The sequence below is a fragment of the Ammospiza caudacuta genome, chromosome Z (genome assembly GCF_027887145.1).
Source record: "Ammospiza caudacuta isolate bAmmCau1 chromosome Z, bAmmCau1.pri, whole genome shotgun sequence".
Taxonomy (NCBI): Eukaryota; Metazoa; Chordata; class Aves; order Passeriformes; family Passerellidae; genus Ammospiza; species Ammospiza caudacuta.
Window position 1 is genome coordinate 56266075 of NC_080632.1, and position 17447 is coordinate 56283521.

Consider the following 17447-nt stretch of genomic DNA (forward strand, 5'->3'; position numbering starts at 1 on the left):
AGTAGTTGTTTCTCAGTACAGAGCTGCTGGAAAACTACTTGATTTCTGCACGTTTCAGTTTCTGAAAGTATTTTTTCTGTAACTCCCAGAGTAAAGAACTCTGAAGATGTGGTAATGATATGCAAAAGGTGACTACATGCAAAGAACAGCTGTTTGTTTTGACTAATAAGAAAAGGAGATCCTGCACTGTGAAGTGACCATAAATCGGTACAGCATACTCCTCATATAGACAAAACTCAGAGATTTCAGTGGGAGTTCTGCCATGTTTAATGCAGGATAATACTGCTCTTTCACAGGCAAAATCAAGGAGGAAATAAATAGAGCACAGGCAAATCCCACAGGATGTCCACACAATTGTTCCATACCCGAATGATGAGAAGGAATCTAATGTGAAGAAGTTTCAGTGATATTGCTGGTGAATGACTAATAGTTCAAAATATCCAGTTCCCTACTGGCTCCACTTGGAAGAGCAGCCAAGAAAACATTCTTACACATCAAGATGAGCGTGAGAACTTTTGTTTTGTGGATTTAGGAGAGGAAATACAAGAAAAAACTTCACAGAAAACTAGTGTATTTTGAATCTGTATTGCTTGTCAGGGCAAGGGGGTGGTGGTGTTCAGCCTCTTCAACAGACATCTTCAAATATTCACCAGTAGAAGCACAAAAAAAAAAAAAAAAAAAAAAGAGCTGTGCAAGGCTCTGGGAATTAACTGACCTCTGCTTAACATACCAACTACATGTTCAGTGTCAGGAATCCTTCTAATCCCTCCACACATCCATGAGGTGGGATCCATAGCAAAATGTCCTGCTGATCCTACTTTTGAGTTTGGTTGTCTGCCACCAGTAGAAGTATGATCTGGACTCTAACCCCAGCAGCCTCAGTTCCTATTTGCCTACTATTTAATCCACATTCAATTACAGCTCTGCTACTGAGACAAGCCTCTATACAGACACTTTCCACACCTCACAGAGTATAATTTAATTTGGAAAATATTACTACAAATAATCCTAATGAAACCGTTCAGCATTAAATCTCAGCCTTCTTAATAAAGTTTCCAAAATTAGTCATTGAAGTCAATAAAAAGAAGTTATGTGGTTTGTTCATTATAATTACTTTATAATTAAACTTCCTGGCAGTGACATTAGAGAGCAAGTAAATGTTTTTAATCAGTTAAGATGTTAGTTTAAAGATCTTAGTTTCATCTTGAACTCCATCACGTATTGACTGCCTCATTTATTTGGTCAATATGTGCACAGTGACATTAAAAGTTCTATAAACTAACTTTTAGAAACACTGCGGGAAAAAATCATGCAATGTCTCCCAGATCACTCTCAAAATCTCATATTCGAAACTTACTGATCAAAAAGTGAAAAAGCAAAATAGAGAGAAATGATCACAGGTAACCACTTGAACTAAATCTACTGAAGAAAAAAAATATCTGAATACAATGGCCATTTATGATACTACTTATTTCAAAAATAGTTATCGTGCTGACCCTTGCATGTATATAATCTGGTTTTAAAACCTAAAATCCTTCTCAGATTCTAGAGGAGCATCCATCACTCAAAGCAGCTTTATAAAGCATTAAATCAGCAAAACAGTAGCTTCTTTTTCCAATACTACACTACCTTCTTTTTAATACAAAAAGTGCATAATAGACAGAAAAAAGTTTTAAAAATTATCTCAGAATGCAGTCAACTGATCAGTAGAGACTACCCGATCAATAGCAACTATAGAACACTATGTACAGCTCATAACATTTCTTTGATTAAAAGAGAAGGAAGAACAGGAGCAAAAATTTCAGTGCAGGGCTGTGATTTTAGCCAAACTGACCTGTTACTAGACAAAACTCTAATATAACTTTATACTGCATTAGAAATAAAGAATTTGGCCTCATTAGATCAGAAGTCAAAGAAAATTTATCTTCTGCCCTCAGAAAGTGCCTAACACCATATGCTTTAAAGGTTAATGAAGGAAAAATTTGACAGTTTGATGCATATTAAAAGGAATACGGACAACACTTTTCAAACCTTGAGCCTGCACTGTTCAGCATAGGATGTTCTCTATTTCTATTTAACATGTCAGGTTGGAATCATGAATCTTATTGATTACTAGATATGAAACGATTTTGCCCAAAATTCACCATATCTCCATATTTTAATATAATTTTAGGTTCATTAAATCAAAAAAGCTCTTGATATCAATTTAAATTTACTATGGAGTGTAAACCGTAGATTCAACAATTGCACAAATCTATGTAGTCATATCAGATGACACTGCTAGGTATAAACTAAAATACACTTAATCCAAATTTTCAGCAATTCAGATGGCAAACCTTTTGTTGCCTCATTCAGAGAGACAATATAAAGGCCCCTAAAGGACCTTGAATTTGGCCAGTTAAAGACTGGACATTTTGAATTACCATTCACATTGGATAATTTTACCCAGATTTTAGCAGATGGAAATTAAAAATGTTGTTTATAAACTGGAAGCAATCTCAGACAGGTTTATATACACATACAAATGACCATAACTATGTAATACAGACACTTTGAATACTTGAAAATTCAACACAATCATGGCCCATAAATAGCTAAAGTCTAAATGTCTAATGAAATGGAGTAACTCAGTAATAATGTAACCGTTTTCTGAAGGATTCCTTAATTTCACAGGCAATAGATTTTTTTTCCAGTGCCAGAAGTGCATCACAGAGGGAATGCAGCAGTTAATTTATGAGACATAGCAAAATATCCTAAAGAATAATTTATGCCTAAGCTTTACACTCATACTACGCTGGGATAACAGTTCAAACATCCCTTCTAAATTTACCTCTGCTGCTGTAACAGTAAGAACAGCCACAAAATTAGTAACTGGTGTACAAGCCAATAGGCTTTACTTTATGTATACAAGTACTTACAAGTAGTTTAAGGCAAATTCCTACACCCCACAAACAGCACATTTCAAGGAACTCAAGTTGAATATTACCATACTGTCATATTTTGATGTACAAACACATTGCATTACCATCATATTTTGAATAATTTTCAGCCATAGAACTATATACTTTCAGGCACAGACCTACATACAGTAGTTACAAAGACATTGGAGACTTCATTTGACAGTTTTTTTAAATTATGGGGTTAAAAAGAAAAATATCCGCTTAAAGCATGGATACATCTTTTTTCTAATAAGTGGTTTCATTAGCATCTTCAGTGATTCTTATCAATGTTTTTGAATTGCCAAAGCATCTTGCCAAATTCAAAAGGAGAAAGATTGCTCCAAATCCTAGATACTTTATGAAGGAGCTCAGTACTTTCAAATCTGCCAAGCTTCATTATTTACAGGGTTGCTTCCTTACCCTGATGCTGTTTAGATTGTATTTTTTATCTTCACAATTGTTTCCCAAAGAAGACATGTAGCACTTTCATTATACACTGAATTCAGACTATTTTTAAGATTAGCTTGTCACAAAATGATGATACTTTGTGCAATTGGAAAAGTTATTGCGCAAATGCATTTCAGTTGTTTGCAGCAGAGCTGGCTAAACAAGTGGCCAGCATTTATTACCAACCAAACCTGCCATAAATGCAATCCATTACATCAATATGGGAAATACCATACTCCTTTTGACATTCATCTTTTTTTTCTGCCGCTAGGAATTCTAGTTATGATTTCATTGTGCTGAGGACAGACCAGTCTTTTCCATACACTTACCCTCTGACAGCATGAATAAGTCTCAGTGATGGATAGGCAGTTCGCACTTTCAATTTATTCTTAAGGATTAATGCATTAACCCATTCCACATGCTTCTCTCCACCTTTGACCATGAACGCTGGGATCCAAAGGACACTGTCATTCAGCATGGACAGTCTATGCACAAATTTTTCTCTGTCACTCTCATTCCGAAAGCTTCCAAAAGCTCTTTGTACAACTGATGGGTTCATGGTAATAAAATCAGATTTAGTTCCCACATCGGCAGCATACTCCACCACAGGAGCTAGATTGCACCTGAAGAGGAAGAAATTAATGGAAAAATGAAAACAAATATGAAATATTAACTCAGAAAAATATGTGCATGAAGGGAAACCTAAAAAGGAACATGAAAGCCCAATTCATTTCAATGTGAGAAACAAATACCAATATAGAAGGTGTGGTAATACATGGTATTTTATTCAAGTTGGACAAGGATCAGACAATTTTTTAAAAACATTAAGTGTACAGAATGCTGTGACAAAAAATACTCCTCTTTGGAATCATTTGGAAACCATATCATTATGCTCTAGAATGCATCAACATCTAAAGCAGCACTTGTGAGTAATATGCTTTCTTAAACCTATTATCTTTCATTATTTGTTTATCATCCTGTTGCCAACAGCTCTCACACAAAGAAAGCCATGCTAACATAATAAGGCATATTTAAAACAATTTAGTCCATGCATTTTTATTTTACTTTATTTACAACACACTATTTATATATTATTTACAAACGACCTTTACCCCATATTTAAATCTATTTTTGGTACTTTTGGTTTTGGTATTATCACTGCAGTTGGGAAGATGTTTAGAAATTTAGTATTTTTATTTGACTTAGAACTGCAATTTTTGGAATGAAGTATTGAACTGTCAGTTTTTCATTCATATCTCATTTTCAAATCTTCTTCAATTTTTCACTAGCATTGTGCCTTTTTCCTAGGGTTGAAAAGTTCTCATTATGCCTTTTTTCAGCAGATTTTTACCTCAATTATATAAATACATATATATGTAATCCCACATACATGTTGAATGCAGGTGACAAAATTCAGAAATTAGCTGTGACTTCAGCAACCAATATACTGTGTCAGATACAAATCATTTCCACAATACCCTCAATGAATTAGCCTGTAGCTGGTATGCCCCAAAAATATACCCTAACATAACAATATTTTAATAACTTAACAGACTACTCTGTTTGAGGCAAAGGATGGTAAGAAGCAATGTTGGAACAGGCTCCTCCAAAACATGTGCACATTATCACACTCCTAATATAAACAGTATTCCATTAATTTTGCAATTTTTTATAAACTAGTTTCTTTTAATGCCAGATGTCCAATGACACTAAAATAAGTCAGCATTACTTAACACCAACTGATAACCTAGTGCTGTCTGATAATATTAATTACCCAGCAAAAAAATTTTCATTATGTAATTATCAGGTTAATAAGTGGTCCTACATTCTTCAGAAAGATGTTCTGAAGACTATAAAGCAACTATATAAAGACTATTCCTAGGAGATAAAGAATTCAAGGTTTCTGAAAACATGTTGGCAGATGTAGGCTAAGGAAATAGATTTACATTCCTCATTATCTTTATACATCTATTCCATAAACCATCTGCATGCATTTCAGACTGCTAAGAGTTGTATTTTCTAGAAAATTGTTAGGGCATAAGAAAAACTCCCACTGAATTTAACACTGGCTTTCTAACTTTCTTCTGAAAACCTTAATAAATGAGCTTACAACCTGCTACTATTAAAAGTTTTTTAAAATCTAAAAATAAATGTGATAAAATAATCAAACCAAGTTCTTAAAACCAACCAATCAACTTGACTGAATTACCGCTGCTCTTGAAAATACCTCTTTTAAGGGCAGATTGCACAACAAATGAGGGATTTGTATAGTGGGTTTGTTTTAGTAGTCACATATAACACATGAAAAATGTAAGACAGATCTTGACATTGGAAATCCTGTTCTCTCTGAGTCCAACTTTAGGAAACAGACCATGTAGGTACCAACACCACCATGTCTAAAAAGCCATATGCATACACTGTATGTAATTACTGCTACATCAGTAACTCAAATGTGTATTTTAGAAAGGTATAGAGTGTAAATTTGTAACTTATCACATACTCACTTTTCAAGCATGACTTCAGAAAATATTGAGCAATCCAAATACACTCAGTAACAATAGAACTGCAATTCTTTACCATGCTTAGAGTAAAATTTCTTGCTTATAACTAGTCTGAATCTATGTTCCTTCACTTTAAAATTATTGTACCTTGTGCTGGTGCAACAGGCTGGGCTAAAAAGTTTATCCCTATACTTCTTATATGCTTTACGGTTAATAAAACTGGCTATTGTGTATTTGTATATAGACCTGAGTGTATGTATATAGCTTTTACCTGTTTTGGAACTTTTATCTTAACCTCTAATACATCTTTACACTATGCCATAGTTTCATACTGCTGTTGGAATTTTAAAATTTATTTTATTAGAAGATGTTAATGATCTCCCACGAATTCTCATGATTCTTTCAAGAAAACTTCACATTCAGAGGCAAACATACATATATTAATGTTTTTTAAATGAAATTAATATCTTTTAAGTGAAATTAAGAAACCTATTAACTGAACAACTTTTAAATAATCAAAGCAATATTCTTCCCTTGTTGTATTTTTTAATTCTAGCTAATTTGTCACAAGGCACACATGCTAAATATAATCACAACAGAGATGAGGTAGTGAAAGTGTTTCTGCACCAAAAGCATTACATGCCTAGGGATTTACTCACCATATATGAAATCATACTTTTACTGAGGTTTTTTAAGGAAGAATATATAAAAGATTGTAATTTACTGCATTTGCTCTTTCTCATATGCCACATTATTAGTACCATGTAACATATGAATGCATCTGCACAAACTCCTTGCAACATACCATCATTTTCCATTCATTCTAAAAACAATGTCTGTGCTGTCCTTATGTTAGCATGCAAGTAAGCAGGCAACAGGTGAAAGCTGAGCAAGACACACTTGCTATGTTACTTTTACTGAGAATAAAAGAACAGTAACAAAGAGTCAGATTCAGCACTGAAGATTGACTTAATTAAGCAAATAGCTAAAAATTTCAGTATTGATAATATATCACATTGTAAAAAGGTTTGTAAATCTCCTAGATCTCCTGACCGTTTTCAGACAAAAAAGGTGGGATGAGTATTCTGCCAGAAAAAATAAGCGTCTAAAATAATGGTTTTCATGGGTTCCTTTGCTAGTTTTTCCCATAAAAACAGTATAGTATTTGAAACAAAGAATCTCATGGGTATTTTTTTCAGTGTAAAGGCATTTAATCAGAAGCTCTACCTACTACTTCTTTCCCTTGCACAAAACCAGCAAATAATTAGTTATTATTTGTTCCCTTATGTCCCAGTTTAGGGCAAACTTGGAAGAAAATCTCCAAAGAGGGCCCATCCAGAAAACAAACCCACACAGCCCCTCCTCTCAGCCAGTTCCGGAAGGATTCCTCAGGGACAAGTGGAAAGAACCTGTTTATTTAACAGGCAAAACACCCCCCAGCACCCAAAAGGAACAACACCAGATGACAACACTCTCTCATCACTCTGAAAAAGATGACAAATTCAGAAAGTCTCCCCACAAATTCAGAAAGTCTCCCCTGGGAGTGGCTGCTCTGTTATCGGTCCCTCCAGCACTGGGGTGGCTGCTGCAGCCACAAAGTGCAAACTCTCAGTGTTTCCCAGGTCCCAGTCCGGAGCAAGCTTGAGTGGTTCCAAGAAAGGGAAAGAAAAACAGTCCAGAGAAAAATTTGGACTGCTTAGCTAAACTAACTAATGAGCAGAAGCAAAAGCAAGAGCAAAGCAGGAGCAAGAGCAAAGCGAAAGCAAAGCAATAAGCAAAAGCTGCCCTATGTATCGCCCCTGTCTCTATGTCCCGCCTACTGCTGGGGGAGTGAGCAGGCTGACAAAAAAACAAAACAAACCTTCACTCTTCAGAGCCAGTCTTGAAGGCACAGAACATAATATCCAGCATAAACAGAACACATGACTGGGGATACAAGCATCACCCTAGGACACCTTACGTCTTCTAAGCACTATCTATGGCAGAAGTATTTAGAAAATGGTCTAATGAGACAAAGATTGATACATTTTAGAGAGGGAGTTAGAAAAAGACCTAAATGTATGGGAAACATTCATAATTCATGTGATTGCTAGTATTATAGGCACTAATATCCATGGTACCTCAAATTAATGCTGCAGTGCCTGTTCTTCCCATGACATCAGACCAGACCATAGACAAAACCTCCGCACAGCTATTTCAACAAGGTGGCTATTCTAAGTGTAGTATTAAGCATCAATTATATTATTTAAGAAATTTCTAAGCTTACAGAGGCACCTAACTCACAAAAATACTATGTACAACCATACCACTAAAAGGCAAATACACCTATAAAGTATTCCCCGTGAAAATACAGGGGTTCCCACACATGAGCTTTCAGTGTGATAACAGAAGATTTTCAACTGAAAAAGGCACTGCAATGCTATCACTAAAAAGAGCTCTGGGATAAAAAAGAAAAATTAGATCATGTTTGAAATATTATGTAGTATTTGAGCATGCATAAAACAACTGAGATACTAAGACACACAGACCAAAAGTCTGTGATTGTATGCTTCTTCCACAAACACCTGCAGAATGTATTAGTTACAGTAGGATAAGTTAAGTAAAAAACGTGGAGAAAAAACTGCTAATGGCTGAATTTGTATGCCATGAAAAAAAAAGGAAGAAGGGAGTAGGTGCTCCTATACCACACTTTTACAAAAGTGGGTGATCGTCCCTGCGTTTACTGTGCCATCTTTATGGCCCATACATCCATAACATTACAGTCTTTTAGAAAGCAGAGCTCAAGAAAATAATGCAATCAAAATCATAAAAATATGCTCAAATGAGAAGTCAGTTATTCTTCAGAGATTCAGTTCAACTTGCTTTGTCATTAATAAGTATACAGATCATTTATATGAATACAAAGGTCCAGCACACAGTATTCATAGGCATATTTCAAGTTAGTTTCAAATAAAAGCCACTAAAATTTCATTGAATAAAATGGCTAACATTTCCATTTTATCTGACATTGAGAACCGCAAGAATACTTTACCTACAGTAGAATAATGCAAGAAATGGCCATGAATCTGTAGACTTCTTAATCCTCTAACAATTGGTGGACTTGAGGATTACAAGTTGAAACAAGTACTTTAAAACACTATAAAGCAATGGGGAAGAAGTGCTTTATACCAATGCTTTGTTTCATTAATATCATCTCTTTGTAGACCTAAGCCAAAAATATCCCTTGCACAGAAATAAACACATACATTCTGAGTAGACAAAAAATGAGAATCAGATTGTTGCTGGCAGATGTATTAAGCCTTTCTGAAACATAAGGCATTACACAAGACGAGTGTCAATAACATATACTCCTTCCTGAGTAGCCTGCAAGATTCATATCCAAATTCTTGTAAGAATCAAAATATAATCTTGAGTTCAGTGGTTCATGCCATTTTTGGGAAATAACTGGACATGAAAGAAAAATTAAGGGCTTGAGCAAGCAGAAGAGGAAAGAAAGAGTTCAAGACTGAAGAGAACCTCACAGCTGGACTACACTCAATCTACATGCAAGAAGCACACTGCCCTAATATTTGGGTGCATATAGCACATCTTTTGACACGGTTCTCTAAAAAAAGGTGTGCAGCAGTGCTGTGGTAACTTTCACACAAGCCCAAAAAAAGTGGAATTTACAAAAAACAACATGTACCAACTTCCTATTTCCCCCAACAAATACAATTATTAGTAAGTGTATGGATTCTCACATGTTCTGCATACTTCTGTGGCTACTGACAAAAACTAAAATTGCTTCAAATTAACCACAGGAATCTGAAATAATAGTGAATCCTCTAACATACCCATTTCATCTCTGTTCTTATCCATGGTATGACAGAGGATGTTTCATGAGAACTGCAAGGTTAGAGGCTAAGGTAAAGAAGTGCAGATTCTATTCACATACAACAATCATGAGGGGTTTATACTATGTGCCATGTAAAATATTAACCTGATACACCCTTTCACAACACAAGTTCACAAAAATATTTAATCTATGACTTCAGTATGAAGATGGTTTTTGTAACATCACCTGCAAAAAAACTTCATTAATTCCTGCTGCCCAGATTAGAACTTCAGCTGCTAATCAACAAATTCATTCTTCCAAGCATCTCCCTGAACATCAGTGACTGAAATCCAAGTTATCAACTGACACAGAAAGTGGAGTGTCAGAAGAAGTCTAAATGGCATTTTAGAAAGAGCTGCAAAACACATTATTTACATCTTTATTGTGTGTCCTGCTGCAAAATTACACATGGATTAGATTTGCTGTTCTTCCCAATACTATTCCTTTGACAAGAAAATAAAGCAATAAATTTCTATCACTGAAAGTTTTTTGCATATATAAAAAAATGATGAAAAAAACCTACAAAAACTACACCACTGAAATATTAAAAATTATATTTTACTACATGAAAAACTATGAAATGGAACTTAGCAGTATCCTGAACACCTGTGCCTTAGCCTTTTTATGTGAAAATGCCATTACACATTACTATCTACAAAGAGCATATTCTGTAGGGCAATTATGAAGATCCACATAATTGATAAAACTCTGATACAAAAAATTTAAAAAAAAAATTACAACATTATCAGGACAGAAAGGGTTAAAAATTATTACCCTTGCAATAAATTCAGAAAAAAACTATGATTTTCATTGTTTTGGATAAGCACTTTGGGGCTGTTAAAATAGAATATAGAAAGCAGCAGCAGTTTGAACTTTCCAAAATGGAGAACAGCTAAAAAGCCAGATATTTAGATTAAGACTCTTCTGAACCTTTTCACCTCTTAAAAAACAATCAATGGCGGGGAAAAAACCAGCACAGTGCTCCTGAGTTTCCAACCATTTAGAAAACCAATAAATTAAAGGCTATGTATTATCAACAATAGGAGTAGGTGACTTAAAAATAATAGTATCCTTTTTTCTCAGAATAGTTACAAGAAGATTCAAGGAAGATTCAGACTAATCCTATCTGCCTCTACATTTGGATGCTTATAGGATATGTAATTATTCAAGCAGCCTCTTTAGAACCCATGATCATTTGCATATAGGTGTAGAGAAGTCACTTTCTACTGGTATTTCTTGAGCATTCTAGACTTCTGTCCTTAAATATCCTCCTAAATCACCTACTTAAGGACTAACTTCTTTAAAAAAAAAAACACAATAATCCTAAAATGTGGCTACATGAGTTAAGCCTTCTCCAAGGCTCTCCTGAGGTGGAGACCACTCACACCTGGCTGACTGGAACAACTCCAACAGAGCTCCCCTTTTCTAAAATACTCAAATCCCTGAGCGAGAACATTGGAAGATGATGGCTTTCCTCTGCTTTAATTTAATTTTTCAATGTAGTGTGACAAGTTTAAGGAAGAAACAGAAGGCAAAAATAGAGCTGCCACATTTGAGTTCTGAAAAAGTTCTAATGATCTAGTCATGATGTATTCAGATGTTATTTTTAGAGGAAGACTCATGCTTTAAAATATATGTGTTAAATTGGCAACTTTGCTTTCAACAGATCTGCTGGGTCCAAGCTCTACTTGGAATGATGTCCATGGTCCAAGCAAGGTGTACTAAAAAAGAAATTGAAGATAAAAGCTGATATGAATTACAAAAACCAAGTTCCAGGATATAGGCAAATTAATATTCTTAATACCTTTATTCTGACAAATTTATGATGCTTTTTTCCTAGGGTCTGAAAGAACAACACACATTAATGAAGCTACTACTAATTTCTTATTATTAATTTAAATTGTTCTCCTGAAATAAGATACCGCACCTCCTCACTATGATTAGATCTGTCCTTTTCTTCTGCCAGACCATATCTGCTGTCTTCTGCTTGTACCATATACGATGCTTGCTTCTGCATATCACAGAAATATTCACCTACTGCCCACAAAAATCAATACACTAGGGAAAAAGTCTAATCAGATTATCCTCACCTATGTACAGGGCAAACCAAGACATCTGTTAAAGGATGTATTCTTTCCTCTCAAAAGGAAAAAAAAAATGGACTACAAGCTTTTTCATGTCAACTTCACTAATCACATGGATGGTAAAGTTAAAAAACAAAAGTCAAATTATTCTGGAAAAATAGAGCTGCATTTGCCCAGCAAAATTTTATCACTAGTGATGGCAAAAACATCCACTTGGTTCCTAAATGCTGGCAGAGCCACCAGGAAAAACTATGGTGAGAAAAGCAGAGTTGTAACATATAAACCAGGCAATCCATAGAAAGAAGGAACTAATATCTTCTCATGGCTGTTCCTTGTCAAAGCAGCGCTAACCTACAGAAAATGTTTCACTCAACAGGCCTCTTCTCCATACTGTCCAACTGAAATGAAAGGGACTTTTCTAGAAGTGGGGTTACCACAAAAAAAAAAACCACAATATATTTACTAGGGTTTGTTTGACTGGTTGGTTTTAACCAAATTACTCCAAAACTGAACTTGGCTGCTGCTTTTGTGTAGGTCTCATCACTAACGTCCAATTAAATTATTTTAAAAAAAAATATATATAACTACTTACTCTGATTTTTGATATTGTTCAAATTCTGAACCCAAAGCTGAACTGTTTGGTACATATTGGTTTCCAGAAATAATTCCAATTTATTACTTGGCAATGCTTGGCATTGTTATTTTCCACTGGCCCAAAATACAGCTGCATTTCTCAGAAACTCCTACATAACCACTGCATTTCAAAATATACCACTTATTATAAGAAGTTCATCTGCTCCGTAAGATGCAACAGTTAACTCACCCCTGGGCTGGTAATTTCAGCATGAGAAAGTGCATAAATATGGGAACAAGATGTACTTATTCAGGTAATCAGATATTTTGGAGTGCTTCAGACTGTGTCTGGTTATAGATCAAAATGCAAGACACTGAAGCTCAGCACTAGAAGAGAGTAGCAGGGACACACAGATCAATAGTTCCTTATGGAGTATAAAAACATGAGAGATAAAAAGGAAAGGTATATGGGAATCAGAAAACAGTTCACAGTCATCACAGTTTGGGATTCTTTTACAAACAGAGTGTCCTCTCTTCCCATTTTAATTAGACGGACCATATTTTCGACTGTCAAAATAGGCATGACTTCACTAAACTTGTGAAATTTCTACATGTTTGTCCATTATTATTAACACTTTCACTCCATGTATAGGATCTTGAGTTAATCAATAGTGCAAATATTGTTGGATATCTGTTGTGTCCTCTTCATTGTCACAGACTTTCACTCTCAGTTTGATCATTAAATTAATGGTAATGTTGGTGTTAACTCTAACCTAAGAACTGCTCCTCTAAGAAACAACTCTCAGAGACAAAATTTTCCTTCAGATTTCACCCCCCTTCCCCTTCCCCCCCAATAAAATACAATCAAAATCAATGGAATACATTTAACCAGAACAGTATGACATACTTGTCACAGCACATAGACATAATGCACTTAGTATCAGAAGATTCTACAAAACTGTCCTTCACCAGCCTATACATTTGGATCCATTCAGAAACTCCTTTCAAGTATACCATCAGGCAACACATAAGTGAGGACATTTTACTTCTAGAGAGATCAGATAAAAGTAAAAAGATTAACAGACTGTCATGGTACATTTTAATACCAGAATCCCAACAGCAATACTGGTAAGGGTTTATGAAGCACTCCAGAATTTCATAATTACACCATGTGATTACATATCAAGTGATGTACAATTTTTCTAAAGGGAAGATGAGGAATGCAGGAAACTAACTCTCATGACTGATTTGTTTTTTACTTTAACTTCAGTTACAAAGAAATTCCTTGCTATTTAAACAGATGCTATATAACTATACATGCATTGAGATGTAAATAAATAAATATCATACAGTTTAAATTATAATATGTAAATTCTAAAATATCTTAAATTTCATTTGTAAATTAAAAAAAAAAACAAAACACTGCATTTAAACTCCCTATAGGCAGGAGGGCCAAGCACATTATTCTCAAAACATTAGAGATTATTAATCAGAATATTGTCAGACTCACTAGTTGTTATACAGACCACTTAGTTGTCATACACCATATAAGAGATGTTTCATGGAATCATAGAATGGTTTAGGTTGAAAGGGGGCCTTAAAGATTATCTAGTTCTAAATCCTCCACCATGGTCAGGGAGAACTTTCACTGGACCAGGTTGCTCAGAGCCCCATATAAAATGGCCCTGAACACTCCCAGGAATGGGACATGCAGAGTTTCCCCAGGCAACCTGTTCCATTTCCTCATCATCTTTACAGAACATGCGCATCTCTCTCGCCAGTCTAAACTCCTGATTAGCAACAGTAACTTACTACTGATTTTATTAAGCTCCACCAAGTCTCTAGAATATTATCTTTCCTCCATGTAACTGAACTACTTAAAACCTCCTATCAGATATCATCACCCAGCTTCATGACTAGTTAAAATGTGCAGAAGAGCATGGGGATGACTGCAAAGAAATTCAGCACATGATTTAAAATGAAGTATGTACCTTGCCTTCCCTATGAAAATTTTAATCTAGAAAATTTAGCATCTAATTTTTTCTGTAGTCTTGTGTCCTGGCGTGATTTGTTCGCCTGCTTTGTGCCCAAAAATGCGTCCTATAGCTTTAAGCTAAACCCAGAGAGAGAGAAAGAGGAAAGAGAAGTGATAACATTTTTTTGCCACCTGTGTTTTAAAACACAGAGATAAGACTCTTGGTTTTTCCCAACTCGTTTTCTCTCTAGAAAAAACAGATGGAGCAGTTTCTTTGCTTTTTAAGTTAGCTTTTCATTTGTTAATTGAAGCAGAAGATTTTCCTGAACAGTAGCTTTGTCTTCTAGAACTATGCAGCTTTTCTCCAATCCAAAAACCAAAACATTGTCCAGGGTCCCCCCCACATTGCATGGTGGTCCAGAGACCAGCTCCAGACTCAGTAAAAGACTGAACCACACTACAGAAAAAATTCTGAATCTCTTCAAAGCAGCAAAAAGTTTTATTATTTAACATTATTCGTTCTTTTCATACCTGTAAACAACTTGCTTGTTAAATAAACAATTTTTTCACTTTCTCCAAGAAAAATACTTTCAAACCTGTAAGAACTCGTGAAAGAAAGTTGCTAAAACCTACTCTTCAGTATAAAGGATACAGAACATTTCCTTTCAGAGCACTTCCTCCTAAATTTGTCCAAAACCAGGACATCCTGTTAAATGAATCACATTTAATCTCAGAGAAAATACAAAAGCATGCCATAGGCTACATGCAGTTTAAAACTGTGGTAATTAATTTTAGATTTCCTCTGCAGTAAGTAAGGATGCTAATTTCAATAACTAGTGGTACAAGTATGACTAACAAGGAAAATGAAAGAGAAGTGTGTTATAACTTCAGTTGCAACTTGTTAAAATAACTTTCAAATGAAATATAAAACTCATGTATATTCTTTTATTTATGTACTGCAAAACCATTATTTTTCTTTTCCATGTCCTTTTACTATTTATTGTCCTCACTCTTAAAGGTGAAAAAAGGAAAAAGCAAATAACTTGTAATGACTAATATTTCTATATTGCTTTCTGTCACAGTCTTCCTCTTTTTTTTTTCTGTCCTTTCATCCTTCTCAAACCAAATCAATTGAAACTTCTGCTTCAAAAGCAGAAGTACCCATCTCTTGCTCAGCATTTTCTACATAATGCTAAGATGTCAAATGAGGCCAGCTTTGACATGATACATGAAATCCAAAGGCCCTCTACTCTGTGTGTCTGAAGAACAAATAAAAAGAGAAACATATCATTTTCCCCCAAACTGCAAGAATAGATTCTTAAACCAATGTGAAGGAATATATTAGGGTGACTTCCCACTACCTCAGGGGCATCCTCGTTTAACGTCAATATAATACACTGAAATTTTAGTACATGCTACACAAAAGTAATGTAGTAATTTACAGAAGGCCATCTATGCTGACCAAAAGCTAAAAAAGAGTATTCTTAAAAAGAAACCATTTTGCATTTCTTCAACCAAGATCTCTGTAAGAATCATTTTGTCTGGAATAAGCACAGCAAAAAGCAAAATTAAGTAATGCAAACCTGTCTCCCTTGTTTTATTTTCACAATAATCTTCTTATCAATAATACAAGCATGAATTTAAATTTGGGGAATCACATGTTGGTGGATAATGTTTCAGATTAATTTAGCTAATGCCTGTAATATGTATGTCAGATTAAAACATTTCTCCCAGATTTTCTGCAAGAAACATAGTACTCTGCATCTTCAACAGCAGATAAAAACTTACCTTATTACGAAGTCATGGCTGTCAATCTCTTTCCCACAACCACTCTTCAGAAGGACGCCAGAATTCCCAACAACTGCACAGGTTTTAAATCGGCGATTTTTCATTGGGGAAACTTCAGGGAGAAGGCTGTGCAAATCCTGAGAAATATTTAGAGTGCGACGTCTATCCAGTACATAATGAATTACATCTCCAGGCTTGAAGCTGCTTTTGACCACTGAGACATCTCTTTCGGCATCCAAGAACTGGAGAATATTCTTCCTGCATTGACAGAAAAACGTAGAGATAAAACCCAACACTCCCTGCTCAAATGGAATTTTATCTAGCAGCAGTATAGACTGCACAAACCATACATCATAAAGCAGAGGGCAAACAGTGTCAGTCCTGCCAGGGTAATTTCCCATGCTTTAGGATTGAGTTAGAGCAAAGCTTTTAGGATGGAGTTAACACTGTGGTTACAATGTAACACACAAATACTACAGAACGAGTGCTTAATGACTTCTAAGCACAAAGACACAGAGAGACGAAGGAAAGATAACTGAAAATTTGAAGGCATACTGTGTTTGACTATCTTCACAAAATTTCGGAATTAAGACATTTTTAAAAAGAACTGCGGCAGTTTGTTTTCATAAAAACAAATTTAAAATCACACCTTGACTCCTCTCTGAGAAGGGGTTTAACATGCAAGGGATTTAGAAAACAAGTTCTATACCTCGTAACTCAGTGGGAGGGATTGTCTAATAAACTGTCCAAAGCTTCCATTCTGCCCTCAACAGAACGGTAGAAACAAGGGTCCAAAAATTGGCACATGTTCAATACATAGATTCAAAATAGATACATAATGACTGCAGAGTTATGACTAATGTATGCAATGACTGACGTTTAACTGGCAGAGTAGAGCAGTCTTCAGTACGCCCTTGACATAAAAAGCTGAAAAAATCCCTAGGCCAGAGATGGAGGAGCCACTGATGGCTCAGGATTATAAATCAGCTGTCTTAGGTTGCAAATGCAAGATGTGGCCAGAGATGTGTTTTCGATTGCTATCTGTTAAAACCAGGTGGGATGGTTTTCTTTATCTCTTCCACAACCAATCCTCCCTCTGAGGAGATATCTTCTGTTAATGGGCCATTGAGTCTCACAGCATGACTGATAAAATTACATCATCCCACTGTGAGATGTTCCACCCAGGGGGAGGAGCCATTCCTACCGGGATATAATCTGCTATTTAGAACACCACAGGCAGCTTTTTCCCACTAGAATCCCAGAAGA

General features: G+C 35.3%; 1 protein-coding gene across 3 annotated transcripts in view; it reads right to left on the minus strand.

Annotated features, from left to right (window-relative positions):
* ST8SIA4 (ST8 alpha-N-acetyl-neuraminide alpha-2,8-sialyltransferase 4) overlaps positions 1-17447 on the minus strand; it is a 50258-nt gene that overhangs the window by 20001 nt on the left and 12810 nt on the right. For all 3 annotated transcript variants that reach the window (XM_058823517.1, XM_058823516.1, XM_058823515.1), the window contains 2 exons: positions 16182-16439; positions 3716-4009 (listed from right to left, as the gene is read on the minus strand). In XM_058823517.1, coding sequence (XP_058679500.1) covers positions 3716-4009; positions 16182-16439 — 552 coding nt within the window. The remainder of the gene's footprint in view (positions 1-3715; positions 4010-16181; positions 16440-17447) is intronic.